Below are 17,929 nucleotides of genomic sequence, written 5' to 3'. Positions count from 1 at the left end.
TTGCTAAATTAATTTTCCACTGAGAGAACTAGTTACATGCAAGAATCTTCTGAAAACCTTGGACACTGAAATTGGCCAGTCAGCAAAAATTTTATTTTTATTTTTTTTTTATTATTATTTTTTTTTAACGTTTATTTATTTTTGAGACAGAGAGAGACAGAGCATGAACGGGGGAGGGGCAGAGAGAGAGGGAGACACAGAATCGGAAGCAGGCTCCAGGCTCTGAGCCATCAGCCCAGAGCCCGACGCGGGGCTCGAACTCACGGACTGTGAGATCGTGACCTGAGCGAAGTCGGACACTTAACCGACTGAGTCACCCAGGCGCCCCAAAAATTTTATTTTTCAAGATTATTTCAAGAGAGGTTAATATGATGTTCATTTGTTTAACCTACAGATGCTTAACTTAGTTTACCTATAGAGGTTATGATAGAAGCTGGCAAATGGTCCATTAGCCTCGTCAGGGCATTTATTGTGCTCAGAAATGAATTCTCCAGGAAAACAAAACAAAACAAAACCCCAAAACATGCCTTTATGTAGGTTTTTTGCCTGGACTTTTCTTCTTCCATGTTAGCCACTCATTGTTTATCTGTTAATAAATGAATGTTGTGATGGCTGTTAGGGGAAGGCAGGCATATTTACTCTTCTGAAGCTGTTGCTGCTGCTTTTTTTTTTTTTCATTTTAAAGTTTATTTATTTAGTTAAGTTTATCCATTTTTAAGTAATCTTCACACCCAGTGTCGGGCTTGAACTCACAACTTTGAGATTGAGAGCCACAGACTCCTCTGACCAAGCCAGCCAGGACCCCTCCCACCTTTTTTTTTTTTTTAATCCCAGTACAATCTATCATAAAATGCACCAGGTTGTCAAAAAGACACTGAGACCTAGTGAAAATAACACATTTCTTGGATTCTTACAAGGTGGGTTGAAATCCCAATTTAGCCACTTACTATGTGACTTAGTTTCATTATTCAGACTAGCTGAACCTCAGTGTATTTAGTTGGAAAATAATGCTTGGAATGATCACGCTTACCTTGCCGAGCTATCGTGAGAATTACGACCGACAGCAATGAGTGCCTGACATGTAGTAGGGGTTCAGTAAGTGGTAGTAACTATTGTTATCACTAATTATTATGTTTTTCAGGCACATTGGTTTGTAAGAAACCTGTTGCCACAAAAACTTGACCATTGTCTTTAAATAGAAATCATTATTTTTTTCTTTTAGTTAATACACCTTTTTTAGGATTCCACCCTCCTCCCTTCTTTTGAGAAGATATGAATTACATATCACAAGGTGGCTTCAAAAGCACTCCTAATTCCTATTTTGCTGCTTATGTGGAAGATCGTATACAGACTATTATATTCTATAGTAAGGAGTTGACAAACTTTCTGTAGAGGACCAGATAATAAGTGTTTTAGGCTTTGCAGACCATACATTCCCTGTCATAACAACTCAACTCTGCTGTTGAGCATAATAACAGCCATAGACAATATGTTTATAAATGAACGTGGGTGTAGTTCAATAAAACTACGTAAACAGTCTTCTAGGTGAATCTGGCCCGCAGGCCATAGTTTCCCAACCCTTGCTCTATAGTATGCTGGCTTAGCAATGAATCCTGTCACCAAGGCCCAGAGGATTTATGTAGCACATCTAGCAAAGGACTTGAGCATAGCTGAGGCCATTTGAAACTAGTATTTAGCAAATGCTTCTCAGACCATAGAACTATGTTGTGTGTTTAGAGTACCTGTGGTCATGTGCTTCTAACTACTAAAGCTATTCTACCATTGTGTGGCTGGCTGTTGTCTTGTGTTGTTCACAGTGGAGTGCTGACTACTTATGGCCTCACCATTCCCTCTTCATTTCCAAGCTACTGCCTTTCTTGTCACTGTTGAATTGGGTTTTGTTGTTGTTTTTTGTTCCTTCATCCTCTTTCCAAATTCCTGTTCTTTCTTTAGTCCCCCTTCCTGGCTGTTTCTCCTGTGCAATTCAGTGTTCTTCTTAGCAGCTTGAATTTTATATCTTTTGCCATTTAGTGAGAAGGTTCCTATCCTTCTGGCAGTGAATGAAGCCATCACATAGCATCTGATGGAAGCCCCAAGACTTAGTCGCTCCTCAGTCATTTTTGTGACTTCTTGCTGCCCAAGATTATTTGCTGACAAAGTTTCTTCCTTGCTTTAATTTGCCTTACCTTCATTTATTTATTCTATGGGTATTTTTGAACCACCAAAAATAGATACCAGGTGCTATGCTTAGCAGTGGGAATGCGAAGATGAATATAGTAGACATTGTCCTTGTCCTCATGAAGCTTAGCAGAAAGGACCCACATTACGTAAAGAATTACACAAATAATTATGGTTGTGGTCCATAGGAGAAAGGAAAAACATAATTTGCAGTAACAGAATCTAATAGTCTGAGAAGTCAGAGAAGGCTTCCCTGAGGAAGTGCTTACAAGCATATAATAACCCCTGAATAAATATTTATGAAATGAATGCAAAATGCAGTTATATTTAAGGTGAAGTCTGAAAGGTTGGCAACAATTAACCAGATAAAGTTGAGGGAATGAAAGTGAGAGGGGAGTCCAGACAGAGGAGGCAGTATGTGTGAAAGGTTCTAAAATTGGTTCTCTCAGTGAAGCAAAAGAAGAGGGTGGAGGCATTACTTCTCAGAATGAAATGCTAGAGGTCGCCAGGGTCATGTTTGTTTAATTTTTTTAATGTTTGTTTAATTTTTTTAATGTTTGTTTATTTTTGAGAGAGACAGAGAACAAACGGGAGGGGCAGAGAGAGAGAGAGAGAGAGAGAGAGAGAGAGAGAGACAAAGAATCCAAGCCAGGCTCCAGGCTCCAAGCTGTCAGTACAGAGCCTGACATGGGGCTTGAACTCACAAACTGTGAGATCATGACCTGAGCTGAAGTCAGATGCTTCACCGACTGAGCCACTTAGGCACCTCATCTACGGTCATGTTGATAAAGGTAAACTGGCTATGGTTTAAGGATCCGGACTTTGTCCTAAGAATGATGGGAAATCATTGATGGTTACACGATGAGTTCCTAGTTCCACCTGACTTTAAATACTTGAAGTTGGCAGAAGGCCAAGCTTTCCAGCGTGTCCCTGCTGAAAAATAAAAAAAATAAACCTGAATCTAAACCTGAACCCTTGTACATTTGAAACAGATACAAATCCATTTGTCCACACGACAACTTTTTTTTTTTTTAATGTTTGTTTATTTTTGAGAGAGAGAGAGAGAGACAAACCATGAGCGGGGGAGGGGCAGAGAGTGAGGGAGAAGCAGAATCGGAAACAGGCTGCAGCCTCTGAGCTGTCAGCACAGAGCCCAACACAGGGCTGGAATCCACAAACTATGAGATCATGACCTGAGCTGAAGCTGGACGCTTCACCGACTGAGCCACCTAGGCGCCTCCACACTATAACTTTCAAATTTCTACTTATTATCAGTTCATGCCCCTGTAATACTAGTATCTATTTCATGAGTGTATAGTATCCTGTTGAGAGGTTAAGAAAAAATATTTGTAGAATAGTAGACTGTCACATTTTAAAGGTATCAGAGAACATTTAGTCAAGACTGTAAGAGGCCCCTCCAAAGTATCATGAATGAATAACCATAGTTGTCTTCTGTGGGAATACTGTCAATGGCTTAAAGTTCACTACTCTTTTTTTTTTTTTTTAACGTTTATTTTTGAGAGAGAGAGCAGTCGAGCAAGTGGGGGAGGGGCAGAAAGAGAGGAGACAGAATCTAAAGAGAGATAGCCAGAGATAGCCAAATTGAGACGAATGCATTTGTAGGACAAGTCCAGTCTTAACACACCTGGCCTTTAATGTTTGTTTATTTCTGAGAGAAAGAAAGAGGCAGAACGTGAGCAGGGGAGGGGCAGAGAGAGAGAGGGAGACACAGAATCCAAAGCAGGTTCCAGGCTCTGAGCTGTCAGCACAGAACGCAATGCAAGGCTCAAACTCACATAAAGCAAGATCATGACCTGAGCCGAAGTCCTAAGTCCTACGCTTAACCCACTGAGCCACCTAGGCACCCCCTAAAGTTTACTGCTCTTAACATTGTTCTTTCCAAATTTGGGGGGGAGGGGTTGCTTTCTTTTGTTTTCTCACCCTGGCTTTTTACAAGTTCATCCTTCTGTGAGTGAAAATGTCTTTCATATTACTTCTGCCCTAAGTTCTTGTTTCTTAGAATTGCAAAGAATAGGGGTGCCTGGGTGGCTCAGTCGGATAAGTGTCCGACTTCAGCTCAGGTCATGATCTCGCGGTCCGTGGGTTCGAGCCCCGCGTCGGGTTCTGTGCTGACGGCTCAGAGCCTGGAGCCTGTTTCAGATTCTGTGTCTCCATCTTTCTCTGACCCTCCCCTGTCCATGCTCTCTTTCTGTCTCAAAAATAAATAAATGTTAAAAAAAAAAAATTAAAAAAAAAAGAATTGCAAAGAATAAGCCCTGTTTTCCATTTTAAAAGAGGTTAATAGAAGAATCTTTGCTTAAAAACCAAGTTACTCTGATAAAACCTGAGAATTAGATTATGAATTACAAGGGGGGGACTGTGTAAGGAATCCATTAGGATAAGCACAGTAGAATGAGAAAGTGACTTATCTTCTAGGGCATAATAACTAGTAACTAATATAAAATTAAGTGCTCAGAACTAGAACCTTGTTTCTTTCCTTTGGTCAACAAACTGAGCACCTTATATGTGAATAACATTTTATTACATGTTGCTTGAGGAATAAATAAAAGCTAAAGAGTATTAGGGTTATAAGATCTTCCTCTTAGAGCTAATGATTTTTTGTTTCTTGAGAGAAAAGATTTGTATGTTTATGTCAGTGCAGTAAGAGAGCACAGGCCAAGTAGGCAGTATACTAAAACAGAGCTATAGAAATTCCCAAAAAGAGACCATGATGGGCTGGGTTGGAATAAATCTATTAACAAATACCTAATTGCACTGAGTTTCTCTTTAAAGGGGGTGAATCTTGGGGCACCTGGATGGCACAGTCAGGCGTCGAACTCTTGACCTTGGCTGGGGTCATGATCTCATGGTTGGTCGGTTTGAGCCCCACATCGGGCTCTGCGCTGATGGTGTGGAGCCTGCTTGGGATTTGGCCTCTGCTTCTTTGTGACCCTCCCCTGCTTGTGTTTTCTTTTTTTTTTTTTTTTTGTCCTCTCTCTCTCTCTCTCTCCCTCAAAATAAATAAGTAAACTTAAAATTTTTTAAATAGATAAATAAAAATAAAAGGGAGTGAACCAAACCTTCCTTATTATTTATCTTCCCCTTCCTCCCGTATCCCGTCACCACCACCACCTGTATCATTTATTTGGCCCAGATGAGCCTTCAAACAGTGTTTATTGAATTGAATTATTTTATCTCACATGCTATGTTAGTAATGCTTAAGATGTTCCATTCTATAATAATGCTTCTCATTCTATTTTTCTGTGCCTTATGGGTTTCATTTCCAATAAATACATATTTTTAAACCAATATACATACACACGAAGATGTTCATACCTGTTGTAGAAACACAAGCCAAGACCAGCCTTTTGAAGATACGTGAAAAAGAAAGAAATTTTTCTTTGTCTTTTTTGAAAAGGGCTTGTTAGGAGCTTTGCCAGTGTACATTAAGATGACCAGCAGCTTCTTCTGAAGGACTATCCTGGGCTGACCTTAGAGATTCAAATAAGTGGATTATGTCGCATGATGACAGTAACGAGCCGTTGATTTAGCAGCAAAGCTTTGCCCACAGATCCTTATTTCTCTATCTGCCTGATTTCTTTCAAGAAGTACTTTATCGTTTCTTTTCTTTCAGCGGAACGGAAGCCCCCCCTTTTCAACATGAATGCCATGAGTGCCTTATACCACATTGCCCAGAATGACTCCCCAACGCTACAGTCTAATGAATGGTAAGACACTGCTCTCATTTTAAATCTCTTAAGGAAATCACCATATGTATTTGGCACGCATTACATTACATTTTAAACATCTGACCTAGAAACCATGTCATTCCTTCATTGTATGTTAGAGGAAGTGCAGTGGTGCTTTACAGGCGTGAACTGGTGATGCACGCACACACACACACATTTTTATGTATTTATTTCTCACTGTCACTTGTACTGTGTTCTTAAACTGCGTGTAGGAACTGAAATTCTATAGGGAACATACCCTGTTATCTTCCTAATAAGTCTTGTCTTTTAAATCCTGACAGTCTCGTATTGATCATCTTAGCTCTTATCACTTCTCAGCAGAGATAAAGTACCTTCTCTGATGTCATTATTTTTCCACTTGTCATTTCTTTTATTATATGTCTATTTAAATATGTTGAACATACACTATCACTATCAGACCATACACTATCAGAAGATGTATCATTCCATATAGAAAATTATGACACTTTGATAACTGTTTGGGCCACAAGAGTTATAGAAGAAGGACAGTTTTAAAGACACTGGACAAAATGGGATTCTCAAGAGAAGAACGTTTTTTCATCCAGAAGGCATATTCCGAAGTTCTCTTCCCTTATGCTTCAAATTTTCCTACCTGGTTATAGGTGGTGGGTGTTGGAGAGGTTGCCAACTGGCCATGAAGAATATAGACTTGAGATTTAGGAGAGTTGTTATCTTGGGAAAGAAAAATGTGCACAAAACTATAATATGTGTAAATAATAGTATTTTTCATTTTCTTATATAAATTATGTTTTGACCTTGCTTATATATTAAGATATGTTTATGTGTTGACTAACTTTAAATTCTCCACATTCATTATCCAAATATGAATTTTTAGATACTATAAACTTGAAAATGGTCCACTTCTAATATTCCATATATTTTATTAAAAAGCTCTTAAAATGTAAAATTTTCCCTTGAGTGAGAATTATTTTAAGTAATCCATGTATTCCACAGACCCTCATTTTCTTTTCTGTCAATGTATTTGCACATGCAGGACAGACTCCTTTAGGAGATTTGTTGATTACTGCTTGCAGAAAATACCTCAGGAAAGGCCAACGTCAGCGGAACTATTACGGGTAATTTTTCAAATTTGTATTTGAGAAGGGGGATTTGAAGTCATGTTGTAGTGGAATATGGTAAATCATTCCTATGGCGCCTCATCATGACAAACTAGATTAGAACATGCCGCCTTGTCATTTATCCAGAGATAACAGCAAGGCATAGAAACGGCAAGATTATCACAATGGATGTGCTGTACATTCCCCTGGGTAGTCTTTTCCCAATCTTTTCCATCCTCTCTGCTTCCCCCTCCCTCTTTTTGCCTTATGACAAAGAGTATTTCTCTTTGCTCTGGTCATCACTTGGGTGTTCCTGTGACTAATATCTGCATGCACTTTAATACGGTGCTCTCAGGACAGTCTGCCAATGGTCCACATGCCAACCCTGGGATTTTCAGTTAGGTTGTTGACAAATCATCAGGCAGTGAAGATACACAATAAATATACAAAGCATACATTTATATCGCCTTACATCATACATGTTGGTGACAAGAGTATCATGTTAACTTTATTCATTTGATTTAAGCATCGTGGTTTTGAGCATCTCTTCATGTAACATTTTATTATAAGCTTTATATGTAGGTTCCCTCAATATCGGTGAAGTATGTGGAGACTTTTACAATATAAAGATCTTTTATTTGGCACAGACTGGGCCAGATTTATTTAACCTCTTTCTGGACGTATATTTTTCAACTCTTTTGTTGGCTGGTTGGTTTTAAGGAAAACTCAGAAAGATTACATTGCCTAAATTTGAAAGCTTAAAACTGTCAGCTGCCTTTAGAATTGAAGAGCACCTTGTGTAGGTCACAAACTCTTGGTTTATGTTTGTTTCTTCTTACAACTCTGTAAACATTATCGTATTGTTTTCTCTGGCTGTAAGTGTTTCTGAAGAGGTAGATCTGAAGGCAGCTAATTTTGCCATGGAAAATTAAGTGTTTTCATCTTGTAAATAGCAGCCCACAGGAACACAGTGGCAGAAACAATAGGACAAAGGACTCCCATTCCCTTTGGTGGAGAGCCATCATGCGTTCTAGACATGTGCTCTACTCTGTGTGTCTCAGCAACAGCTCCGCATGTCTTCAGGGAAAAATGACAACCAGAACAAAACACCAGATAACCCAAAATAAAGTAACATCTTTATTACTTTGAAGTAGGTGAAGATTAAAAAAAAAAAAAATGGGACCTAGAAAGCCCTACCATAAAGGGGAAAAAAAGGATAATTTGGGCCGTATTAAAATTAAGGGGGCGAAGAAAAATAAAAAATACTAAAAAAAACTAAGGGGGAGAAGCACCTCAAAGAAGAAGATACTACAAGGATTCAAAGACAAATTTTAGGGCACAGACAACAAAAGGATATAAAAAGCAAGTGGGCAGAGGTAAGAAAAGACACAGAAGAGAAAAATTAAGACACAGAATCATAAGCAGTAAACGAATGTAGTAAAGCAACCCATTTAGGGTATTCCCAAGGATAGAAAGTTGTAGGGAAATAAAAGTTAAATGCAAGGGAAAAAATTCTAAGGATGATTATAAGGAAGATGGCGTCTGTGGAAGACAGGAGATCTAATTATATACCAACCTATTACTCCTGAAGAAGAAAGCAAAACACATCTAGCAGAAGATACTTAAAGATATACCTGAAGAAAACTTTATTGGCAATAACTGTTTGGATCTTTATTTGACTTGATTTCATCTTAATTTGATTTGGTGGGCCAAATCAAACAAGCCCACCATTTACTCAACAGTTACTGATTGTCTACTACATGCCCAAGCACTGTTCCAAACACTAACAAGTAAATATATGATAAAGTAAATATATATCAGTTGGTGTAGTAAATTCTTTGCAGAAAAAATAAAGCTGGAGCAGGAGCTGGTGGTTTGTTTGTTTGTTTGTTTGTTTGTTTGTTTTAACTCTACCCACAACATGGGGCTCAAACACACACCCCCAGGTTAAAGAGTTGCATGCTCTTCCAACTAAGCCAGCCAGGTGCCCCAGGACCTAATGTTTGGGTGGGGTTTTTTCCCCCCTAAATTTATCTATTTTGAGAAAGAGAAAGAGAGATGCTGGGAGGGGCAGAGAAAGAGGGAGAGAAAGAGAATCCCAAGCAGGCTCCTCACTGTCAGCAGAGTCAGATGCGAGGCTCAAACTCATGAAACGTGAGATTATGACCTGAGCTGAAGTCAGACACTTAACTGACTGAGCCACGCAGGTGTCTCAGGAGCTAACTTTTTAGATGAGGAGTTAGGGAAGGCCTTACTAGAGAGGTGACTTTTAAGCAGAGGCCTGAAGAAAGACACCATGGAACTGATTTGCAGTAACCTGATAAAATTCCTTGAACTCCAAGGGTAAAGAAAGACTTATACAAATAGGTTGAAAAAAATATTTTGGGGTGGATCTTTGTCCTAGCTAAGGTGCTCTTCAGTTATAAATGCAGCTTAGATTTTCAAGCCTTACAAATTGAATCAATTTTTTTTTCTTAATAGCTTTTTAAACAATGGCTCAATAGCAAAATCCAGCCAATCTAGTGATAAAACAAGAAAGAAAGAAAGAGAGGGAGGAAAGGAAAAAGGAAGAAAGAATAAATTAGGAACTGAAGAAACTGGTACAAGGACTGGCAGCAAACACTGAATTTAAATTGGCCCCAGAATTTTTTATATATTTCTTTTGCTTGTTTAAAGGGACTACATTCTTCGGGGCTCCTGGGTGGCTCAGTGTCCGACTTCGGCTCAGGTCATGATCTCACGGTTTGTGAGTTCGAGCCCGGCTCAGTTCGTGTCCGGCTGTGCTGACAGCTCAGAGCCTGGAGCCTGCTTCAGATTCTATGTCTACCCCTGTCTCTGCCCCTCCCCTGCTCAGGCTCTGTGTCTCTCTGTCTCTCAATAATAAGTAAATGTTAAAAAAAAAAAAAAAAAAAGTTTTTTAAAAAAAGGGACTACATTCTTCATATTGGTAGGTAATACGAATTTAGGAAGACAGAGTGAGAAAAGTAAATCTTCCTATTCTGAGCCCCTCTCTAGAGGCAGCAACCACTATCACCAATCTTGTGCATATTTTTCTAGAGATATTTTATGCATATGGAAGTAAATATTCTTATTTTATTTTTGCACCAGTAGGAGCTAGCTCTAAACATTGTTCTAACTTGATTGTCTGTTTTACTTTATAGTATGTTTTGGATACCTCATTCTTATGAGTGGCTCTGTCACATTCTCAGAACGACCATGCTTTTTTTAACCAACTTCTTTATGGGGTTTGCGATCTTTTGCTATTAAAAACTGCTGCAGTGGGGCGCCTGGGTGGCGCAGTCGGTTAAGCGTCCGACTTCAGCCAGGTCACGATCTCGCGGTCTGTGAGTTCGAGCCCCGCGTCAGGCTCTGGGCTGATGGCTCGGAGCCTGGAGCCTGTTTCCGATTCTGTGTCTCCCTCTCTCTCTGCCCCTCCCCCGTTCATGCTCTGTCTCTCTCTGTCCCAAAAATAAATAAAAAAAAAAAAAAAAAAAAAAAAAAAACTGCTGCAGTGAGTTTGTGTACATGTGTCATCGTGTACTGTATACGGGTATCTAAAGAATAAAATCATGGAAGTGGAATTGCTAATCAGAGGGAATCTAGATTTTAAATTTAAACGGATACCGACAAATCGTCCTCCAAAGAAGTTGTACCAGTTTATAGTCCCACTAACAAAGAGGAGGACCATCAAATTTTCAACTTGGCTCTCAGATCAGTGAAAAACTCGTAGTTTTAATTTGTATTTCTCATTATGAGCTAAGTTGATGCATCTTTCATATGTTGAAAAGCCATTGGTTTCCTTTTCTGTAAACTCCTCTTTGTAATCTTTACCCATTTGTCTGATCATTGGGCTTTATTATTATTATTAATTTGTAGTAGGTCTTGCAAATATTTTTTCCCTATTCCTCTTTTGGTGTTGTTTATGGTGGGCTTCTTTTGAGAGGTGATCTAAAAATTTGTTGTAAGGAAGTCAACTTCCCCCCCGCCCTCAGTTGGCTATCTTATTCCTAAATATTCTTAATCCATCTTTTCTTCACATTTTCTTCCTGACATTAAAACGTCACCTTCGGGGCACCTGGGTGGCTCAGTGGGTTGAGCGTCCGACTTCGGCTCAGGTCATGATCTTGCGGTTTGTGGGTTCGAGACCCACGTCGGGCTGTGTGCTGACAGCTCAGAGCCTGGAGCCTGCTTTGGATTCTGTGTCTCCCTCTCTCTCTGCCCCTCCCCTGCTCATGCTCTGTCTGTCTCTATCTCTCAACAATAAATAAATATTTAAAAAAAAAAAAAAAGTCACCTTCACATTGAATCCATTTCAATATAGAACCAAGGTAAAATCATTTATATGGTTAAAGAGCAAAATGTAAATGCTATAGGCACTGACAGTGTAAAAATACTAATGTAACCAGAACAACCTAGGGGTAGGAAAGAAAGATAAGTGTATTAATTTTCCTCTTTTTCAGAGTAGCTGGTCGATAATAATTCTTAAGTTGAAATGCATAATTAAAAAAAAAGTAATTCTAATCTCTGTCATCTTTTTTTTTATTTCCTTAACTTTAGAGGATTTTTTAAGAACTGGTAACTATTGGTGAAGAAATTATAACTGAAGTTAAGCAATTACTTTACTTCATTGTTTTCTAATTCTGCTACATTTAAGTATACCTCAATTTCACAGATTTTCTTAAAATTAGCATGCATAATCTTCCCATGTAAAATTGTTTCTAGATATCCATTATCCTGTGTGAGAACGTGTAAAATAACATTCTTTATTTATTTCTGGATGATGGAATTTGGGATGTTTTTCTTTTACTGTCTTTTATGCATTTTTCTGTATTTAAACGTTTCAAGGAAATATACTTTCAAGAACAATGGAATCATTCTTTTTAAAGGATCTGGGGACCTTTTAGTTGTAAGGGTGTCAAGAGTAATGGACTTTGGAGAACAGGAGGAGATGGGGTTGCAGGCAGAGAGAACATGAGCAAAGGTATACAGGTATGAAACACATGTCATGAGTCAATAACTACCTAGACTGTACTATATGCATTGGATGGGAAAGAGGTCTAGGAGTGACTAGATTTGAGCCTACAATTACAACCATGAACCTGGCTGTAAAAGGCTAGACTTCATCATCAAGGCATGTTTTTTTGTTTGTTTGTTTTTTGAGAGAGTGAAAGAGCGAGCATGAGCAGAGGAGGGGCAGGGAGAGAGAGGGAGAGACAGAATCCCAAGCAGACTTCTGCCGGCAGCGCAGAGCCTGACTGGAGCCTCCAACTCACGAACGGTGAGATCATGACCTGAGCCGAGATCAAGAGTCAGATGCTTAGCCCATTGAGCCACCCAGGTGCCCCTGGAGGCATGTTTTGAAGACTTTGAGTATATCAGTTTTAAAAGGCTTGAACAGGTTAAGGGCTTAATTACCTTGTGCAACAAGTGCAGGGCATTGAGAAAGAAGATGTTATAAGCAGAGTCCAGAGCTGTAAGCAGCTCACCAATGTCATCATGGATCCAGGCTCTTTGTATCTTCCTACTTTATCATCTTCAGCAGGTGGTTCTTATCTTCTTGGTCACAAAATGGCTCCTGCATCTCTAGGAAAAGTCTTTATCCCAAGAGGAGAAAGAAGGAAGGGCAGAGTGGAAAACACCCTTTCTTCAGGTGCCTTGCCTTTTTCTTCTAGAAAACAAAACTGCCCTCAGAGACTTCTGTGCCTAGACAGCGTCTCATTTGCCAGAACTCTGTCATATTGTTATTTTTTAAGTATAAAAAAGGCTGGAGTTCAAGCAATCCTTTTACTTTCTAGTGTTCACAGTAGATGAAGGCAAGGAAAAGAGGTTGGAATGGGAGATAAATGGGACACCAGTGTCTGTTACAATGAGTGACACAATCAAACCCATGTTTTAGAAAGATGATAGTGGTGATGGCCCACCGGAAAACGAACACCAAATGAGCAGACCTGAGTTGTAGCCCTAGCTCTTGCAGTAGTTAGCTGTGTAAGTCACCTAACCTCTCTGTGCCTGAATTTTCACACCTTGAAAATGAAAGAACTTCTAACAGCTATTCCCGTTCTAAAATTCACTGATCCTAAATACTAGCTTGAAGTTTACTCAAAACCGACTTGCTCTTGTATAATTGCAAGCAGTAGAGGAGCAAAATAATTTACTTTCTCCCTTTCACTCTCATCTTGAAAGACGCGGGCTACTCTTGCTTCTGGGAATGGTGTTTCATTTTCAGAAAGGACTCTTGGCAGAGGAAGAGATATTTTATAAAAGCAAGAGCAAAAGCCACAGTTCCCCTGACAGCAAAGTCGGGGTGAAGAACCACAAGACATGTACGTGTTTTTCTCACAATGGCCCTATTTCTCTTTTATACCTGTTTAACTTAGGAAGAAATGAAATCCGTTCCATCATCTAGGGCCTACCACATTATATCCCATTTACCCAATATCTTCAAATTACAATTTCACATAAGTGAATTTTCCATGTAACTGAAACTTTTCCTTGAAAAAAACAAAACTTCCTCCCCCCACTTTTGATCATTTTCTGTGTAATCTCGTCAGAATCCATGATGTACTTTTCTGCCTTCTTAAAGAAAGCATAATGAACATAATTTCACTTCTTGACGGCTCAGAAGCAGTAGTGTTTCGTCAACTCGTGGCATATAAAAGGACTGCCTGAGGAGCATTTTCCCCTTTGCAAAATAGCCCACAAACCTTTGTTCATTTTTATGTGGTTGGTTGGTAGGTGTGTTAGTCGTGGAATTTCTCTCTTTTTATTGTCAGGCTGCCCAAGAACTTCCAAAGACCGTTCTTTTTTACAACAAACAACCCTAGTTCTAACAGCTCTCCCTCTTCTATTCTTCCACTTTTATTCCCTCTTTCCAAACTGCTACAGACTGAGAAACCAGGAAACCATAATGTGTGTAAAGATCACTGATAATATTGAAAGTGAGGGCTGTTTATACCAGGAAAAATTTATGGACTTTGGGGTAGTTCTTTTCACTCTTCAGAGGCCCTTTTCCCTTATTTCTGGTTGTGCAGTTCTGTAAAGGGAAAATAAAGCTGCCAGAATTATGACCTCTAAATAAAGCTGGCATATTTTCACGCATATACTCTACACGACCACCAAAATAGAAAACAAAATACACACAGTCGTTTAAAAGGGGTATTGTGGAGTGGGTAGGAGAATTGAGGCAGATTATAACAATAATATTCTTGAACTCTACATCACTTCTACTTATTATATAGCTTCAGACTTGAAAGTTACAAGCGTCTAAACTACTAGTCATTATCGGTTACATGTTAAAGTAAATCTCAAGAATTCTCAAGTAGACTCCAGGACAAAGTCCACAAAATGGGGCTTGAGGAAGAAGAGAAAAGCATAGTTATCTCTTTATAAGATTTATACAAATTGAGAGGTTGTGCGAAATGAAAGTCATATCTTGTTATTTCTGCAAAATCAACAGACCCGGTTATGTCTGTTTAGCTTTATAATGTAAATCTTGTGCCCCCAAATCTGTTTTCTCACTATCAGTTTCTGTTTTTTCTCCTCCCTCAATCAGCATGATTTTGTTCGACGAGACCGGCCACTACGTGTCCTGATTGACCTCATACAGAGGACAAAAGATGCTGTTCGTGAATTAGATAACCTACAGTACCGAAAAATGAAAAAAATCCTTTTCCAAGAGACACGAAATGGACCCTTGAATGAGTCACAGGAGGATGAAGAAGTAGGTCCAGTTTATTATAGCAGGCGCTCTAAGAGTGGGAAAGTTCTGGACTGGGCACTTTGTAAACCCTTTAGGAGATAAAAATGTAATTGGTGCCCCATGCCTCAAGAAACATGCAGAATTGCAAAAGAGGTATTCGTAAAATAAGTCTTAAATAAGACAAAATATGAAAAACGTTACCAAGATATGTCACCATGCAAGGGTCATAGTGGGGAGAAAATAAGCCTGCTGGGGAGAATTAGTGAAGGTTGTATGAAGGACACGACATGGGTGGTTTTTGAGAGACAGGCATAGGGCATTTTAGACTCAGGAAAGTGCTGTACTTTAGGGAGATTATCCTGGCAACAGAGTGTAAGATGGGCTTGATGTGTTACATTCTGTAGACTAGTCCATGCAAGAGGCAATAAGGGCAATGTCGGTGGTGGGGGAGGGGGAAGGAAGACTTTTGAGAAACACTGTAAAGGTAGATTAGAAAATACAGTGCGTCTCACTGAAAGTGACTGTGACAGATGAGGAGGAGTTTGAGGTGACTCTGAACATTTTAGCCTGGGTGAATAGACTATGGCAATACCAAGAACAGAGAAAAAGAACCAAGGAGAAAGAATGGATTTAGGGTGATTTCAGTTTGGTGATGTTGAGTTTAAGGTCCCAGCGTCATATGCTGCTAACCTAGTATTGAAGTTTTCAAAGGAGAGGTGACTTTCTGGTTTCTCATCAGATAACTTAAGAAGGATTTGTTGAGGCAAGGGTAAGGACAGTTGGGATGCCTGAATAGTGATGTCCGGCAGTTGGTTGGGAAATTCAAACCCAGAACATAAGAAAGAGGTCTAGGTAAAGGGTGCTTAGCTAGGGGTCAAGAGCATTATAATAATAATGAATGAGAAGAGAGCCGTGCCATATAAGAGACCCTAAGGAACAGACATCACAGGTGTTCTGAGAGTCCACAACTTCAAGCAGCCAGTGTATCGGATGCCACAGAGAGGTCATGTTAGACAAGGACCAAAAACAAACAAACAAACAAAAAACACATTAACTGGGTTTTACAAGTAAGGCATTCTTGATGACCTTCATAAGAGCAGTTTTACAGGAATAGTTAGGATGAATAATAGATAACTGTGGGTTTGTAGAATAAATGGGAAGGGGGAAAGTAGAAACAGGGAAAGCTGGTTATGTTAAGATTCATAAATTTGGCTGAGAGAGAAAAGTGACAAAGGGCAGTATGTAGAGAGGTATGCGAGCATGGGGCAGGCGTCTTCATGTTTACAGGCAGAGTGGAAGAAGTCAGGATAGAGGCATGGAAATTAGAAGAAACAGACATAGTTAAAGAAGCAGGATCTCAGGAAGTCCATGAGATAGGAACAGGAATATTAGAGCCTTGAACAAAAAGAAAGGACTCCTCGGGCGCCTGGTTGGCTCAGTCGGTTAAGCATCTGACTCTTGAGTTCAGCTCAGGTCATGGTCTCGTGTTTGTGAGACTGAGCCCCATGTCAGGCTTTGCAATGACAGTGTGGAGCCTGCTTGGGATTCTCTCTCTCTGCCCCTCCCTCATGCACGCATGCACGCTCACTCTTGCTGTCTCTCAAATGGATAGGTAAACTAAAAAAAAAAAAAAAAAAATCTTCTTCTTCCTTTAAAACTAGATAGAAAAGAGGAAAGAAATGAACAATGAATTTTATTTTACCTTTTTGATGTGAAAGAAAAAATAACAATTATAAAAATGAAATTCAGAAAACTGAATTGGACTATAAAATCTCTTGGTTGCACATATACCAATGTTCCCCTTTAATTGGGAAAATAAATCTATTAAACATGTAATGTGTTATCTACCATATTAAATTACCCAAATTACCTATGCCAGTGATTCCTTATATTGCCATGGCTAAGTAACAGTTCATTAAAGTTAGATACACACAGTATGACTCTTTGAAAATAGGATTTTTTTTGGAACTAAGGTGCTCTAATTATATTATTTAATCTTATATCAAAAGATATCCCACTGTGATGAGTAAATTATATGTGCTGATTATTTTACCACTTCTCAAATAGTAGTCTTTGGAATAGCAGTGATGAATACCAGTATTATTTAACAGATATATTTAATAAGATTACAGAGGTAAGCATGATAGAATTGCTTGAGGGAGGCAGAATTTAATTACCTATCCAGGACAGTAGAAATAGTATCCCTGCTTAGGCATGAAGTTGTTCGATAGTGATTTGCCAAGGAGTATATTGCTTGTCGATTCTCTGGAAACTCTTTCCACTCTGTCTTAGTTTCCAAAGACCACCACCCTATTTGTAAATATGTACGGTCTTTATCTAGCACCTTGATTGTCCCTGAAAGTCTCTTACAAACCTGGCCTGATTTCTGCTTGCTGAATAGCCATACGATAATATGATCATTGCATCTGACAGGGGAAAGCCCTGGGATAGCAGCATTTGGGGCCTTATGACCCATGTCCATAATGGCCCCTGAGGAAGGCATAGAAGTGAATTTGAGATGTCTGAAAATGGGGGGGAGTAGTGGAGTCACTGCATAAAAAGTTTATCTTGGCAGATTTGGCAGAAAAGCAACTTGGCACTGCAGAATGGAGTGTGCTTAATAGCTTAGTCAATGAATTGGGACTTTATCTCTAGTCATTTTTTTTTAACCCCCATGCCCCATTTTTATAGGACAGCGAGCATGGAACCAGCCTGATCAGGGAAATGGACAGCCTGGGCAGCAATCATTCCATCCCAAGTGTGTCTGTGAGTACAGGCAGCCAGAGCAGCAGTGTGAACAGCATGCAGGAGGTCATGGAGGAGAACAGCTCTGAGCCTGTCTTGATGCACGATGATGAAAGCCCAGTCAATTCCAGTTCCTCTGTTGTGCCCAAGAAGGTAGGTTTCGGTTCTGTGGTACCCTCCGCAGCTCTAGGCTTTGCCAATCCTAGTGAAGCCAGCTCAGGCCGCTTAGCATCCAGACATGTCAGCGTTCCCTTTCTACAACTGAAATATGGGACTAGACCAAGCCGTTGATAGTTCTCTTACAGTAAAAAGGTAACAAAGGACTCTGCAAGCTATAGCTGGGCCTATTTTCTTCATCTTCCTCTTGCTGCTCTGATGTCTACCATCATCAATAAATAAAAATAAATAAATCCATAGCCTCCAAGTCAAAGAAATTGATAAAATCCTCTCTAAACCAATAACTTTAATGCTGTACATCT

General features: G+C 39.4%; 1 protein-coding gene across 5 annotated transcripts in view; it reads left to right on the top strand.

The window, feature by feature from the left end:
• The window catches only part of TAOK3 (TAO kinase 3), a 179,613-nt gene that overhangs the window by 116,033 nt on the left and 45,651 nt on the right, over positions 1 to 17,929 (top strand). For all 5 annotated transcript variants that reach the window (XM_042910247.1, XM_042910243.1, XM_042910245.1 and 2 more), the window contains 4 exons: positions 5,813 to 5,906; positions 6,943 to 7,024; positions 14,559 to 14,726; positions 17,397 to 17,603. In XM_042910247.1, coding sequence (XP_042766181.1) covers positions 5,813 to 5,906; positions 6,943 to 7,024; positions 14,559 to 14,726; positions 17,397 to 17,603 — 551 coding nt within the window. The remainder of the gene's footprint in view (positions 1 to 5,812; positions 5,907 to 6,942; positions 7,025 to 14,558; positions 14,727 to 17,396; positions 17,604 to 17,929) is intronic.

Source organism: Panthera leo, chromosome D3, assembly GCF_018350215.1.
Source record: "Panthera leo isolate Ple1 chromosome D3, P.leo_Ple1_pat1.1, whole genome shotgun sequence".
NCBI classification, from domain to species: Eukaryota; Metazoa; Chordata; class Mammalia; order Carnivora; family Felidae; genus Panthera; species Panthera leo.
Note: the sequence above shows the minus strand (reverse complement) of the source record. Positions and strands in the feature narration are given on the sequence as shown.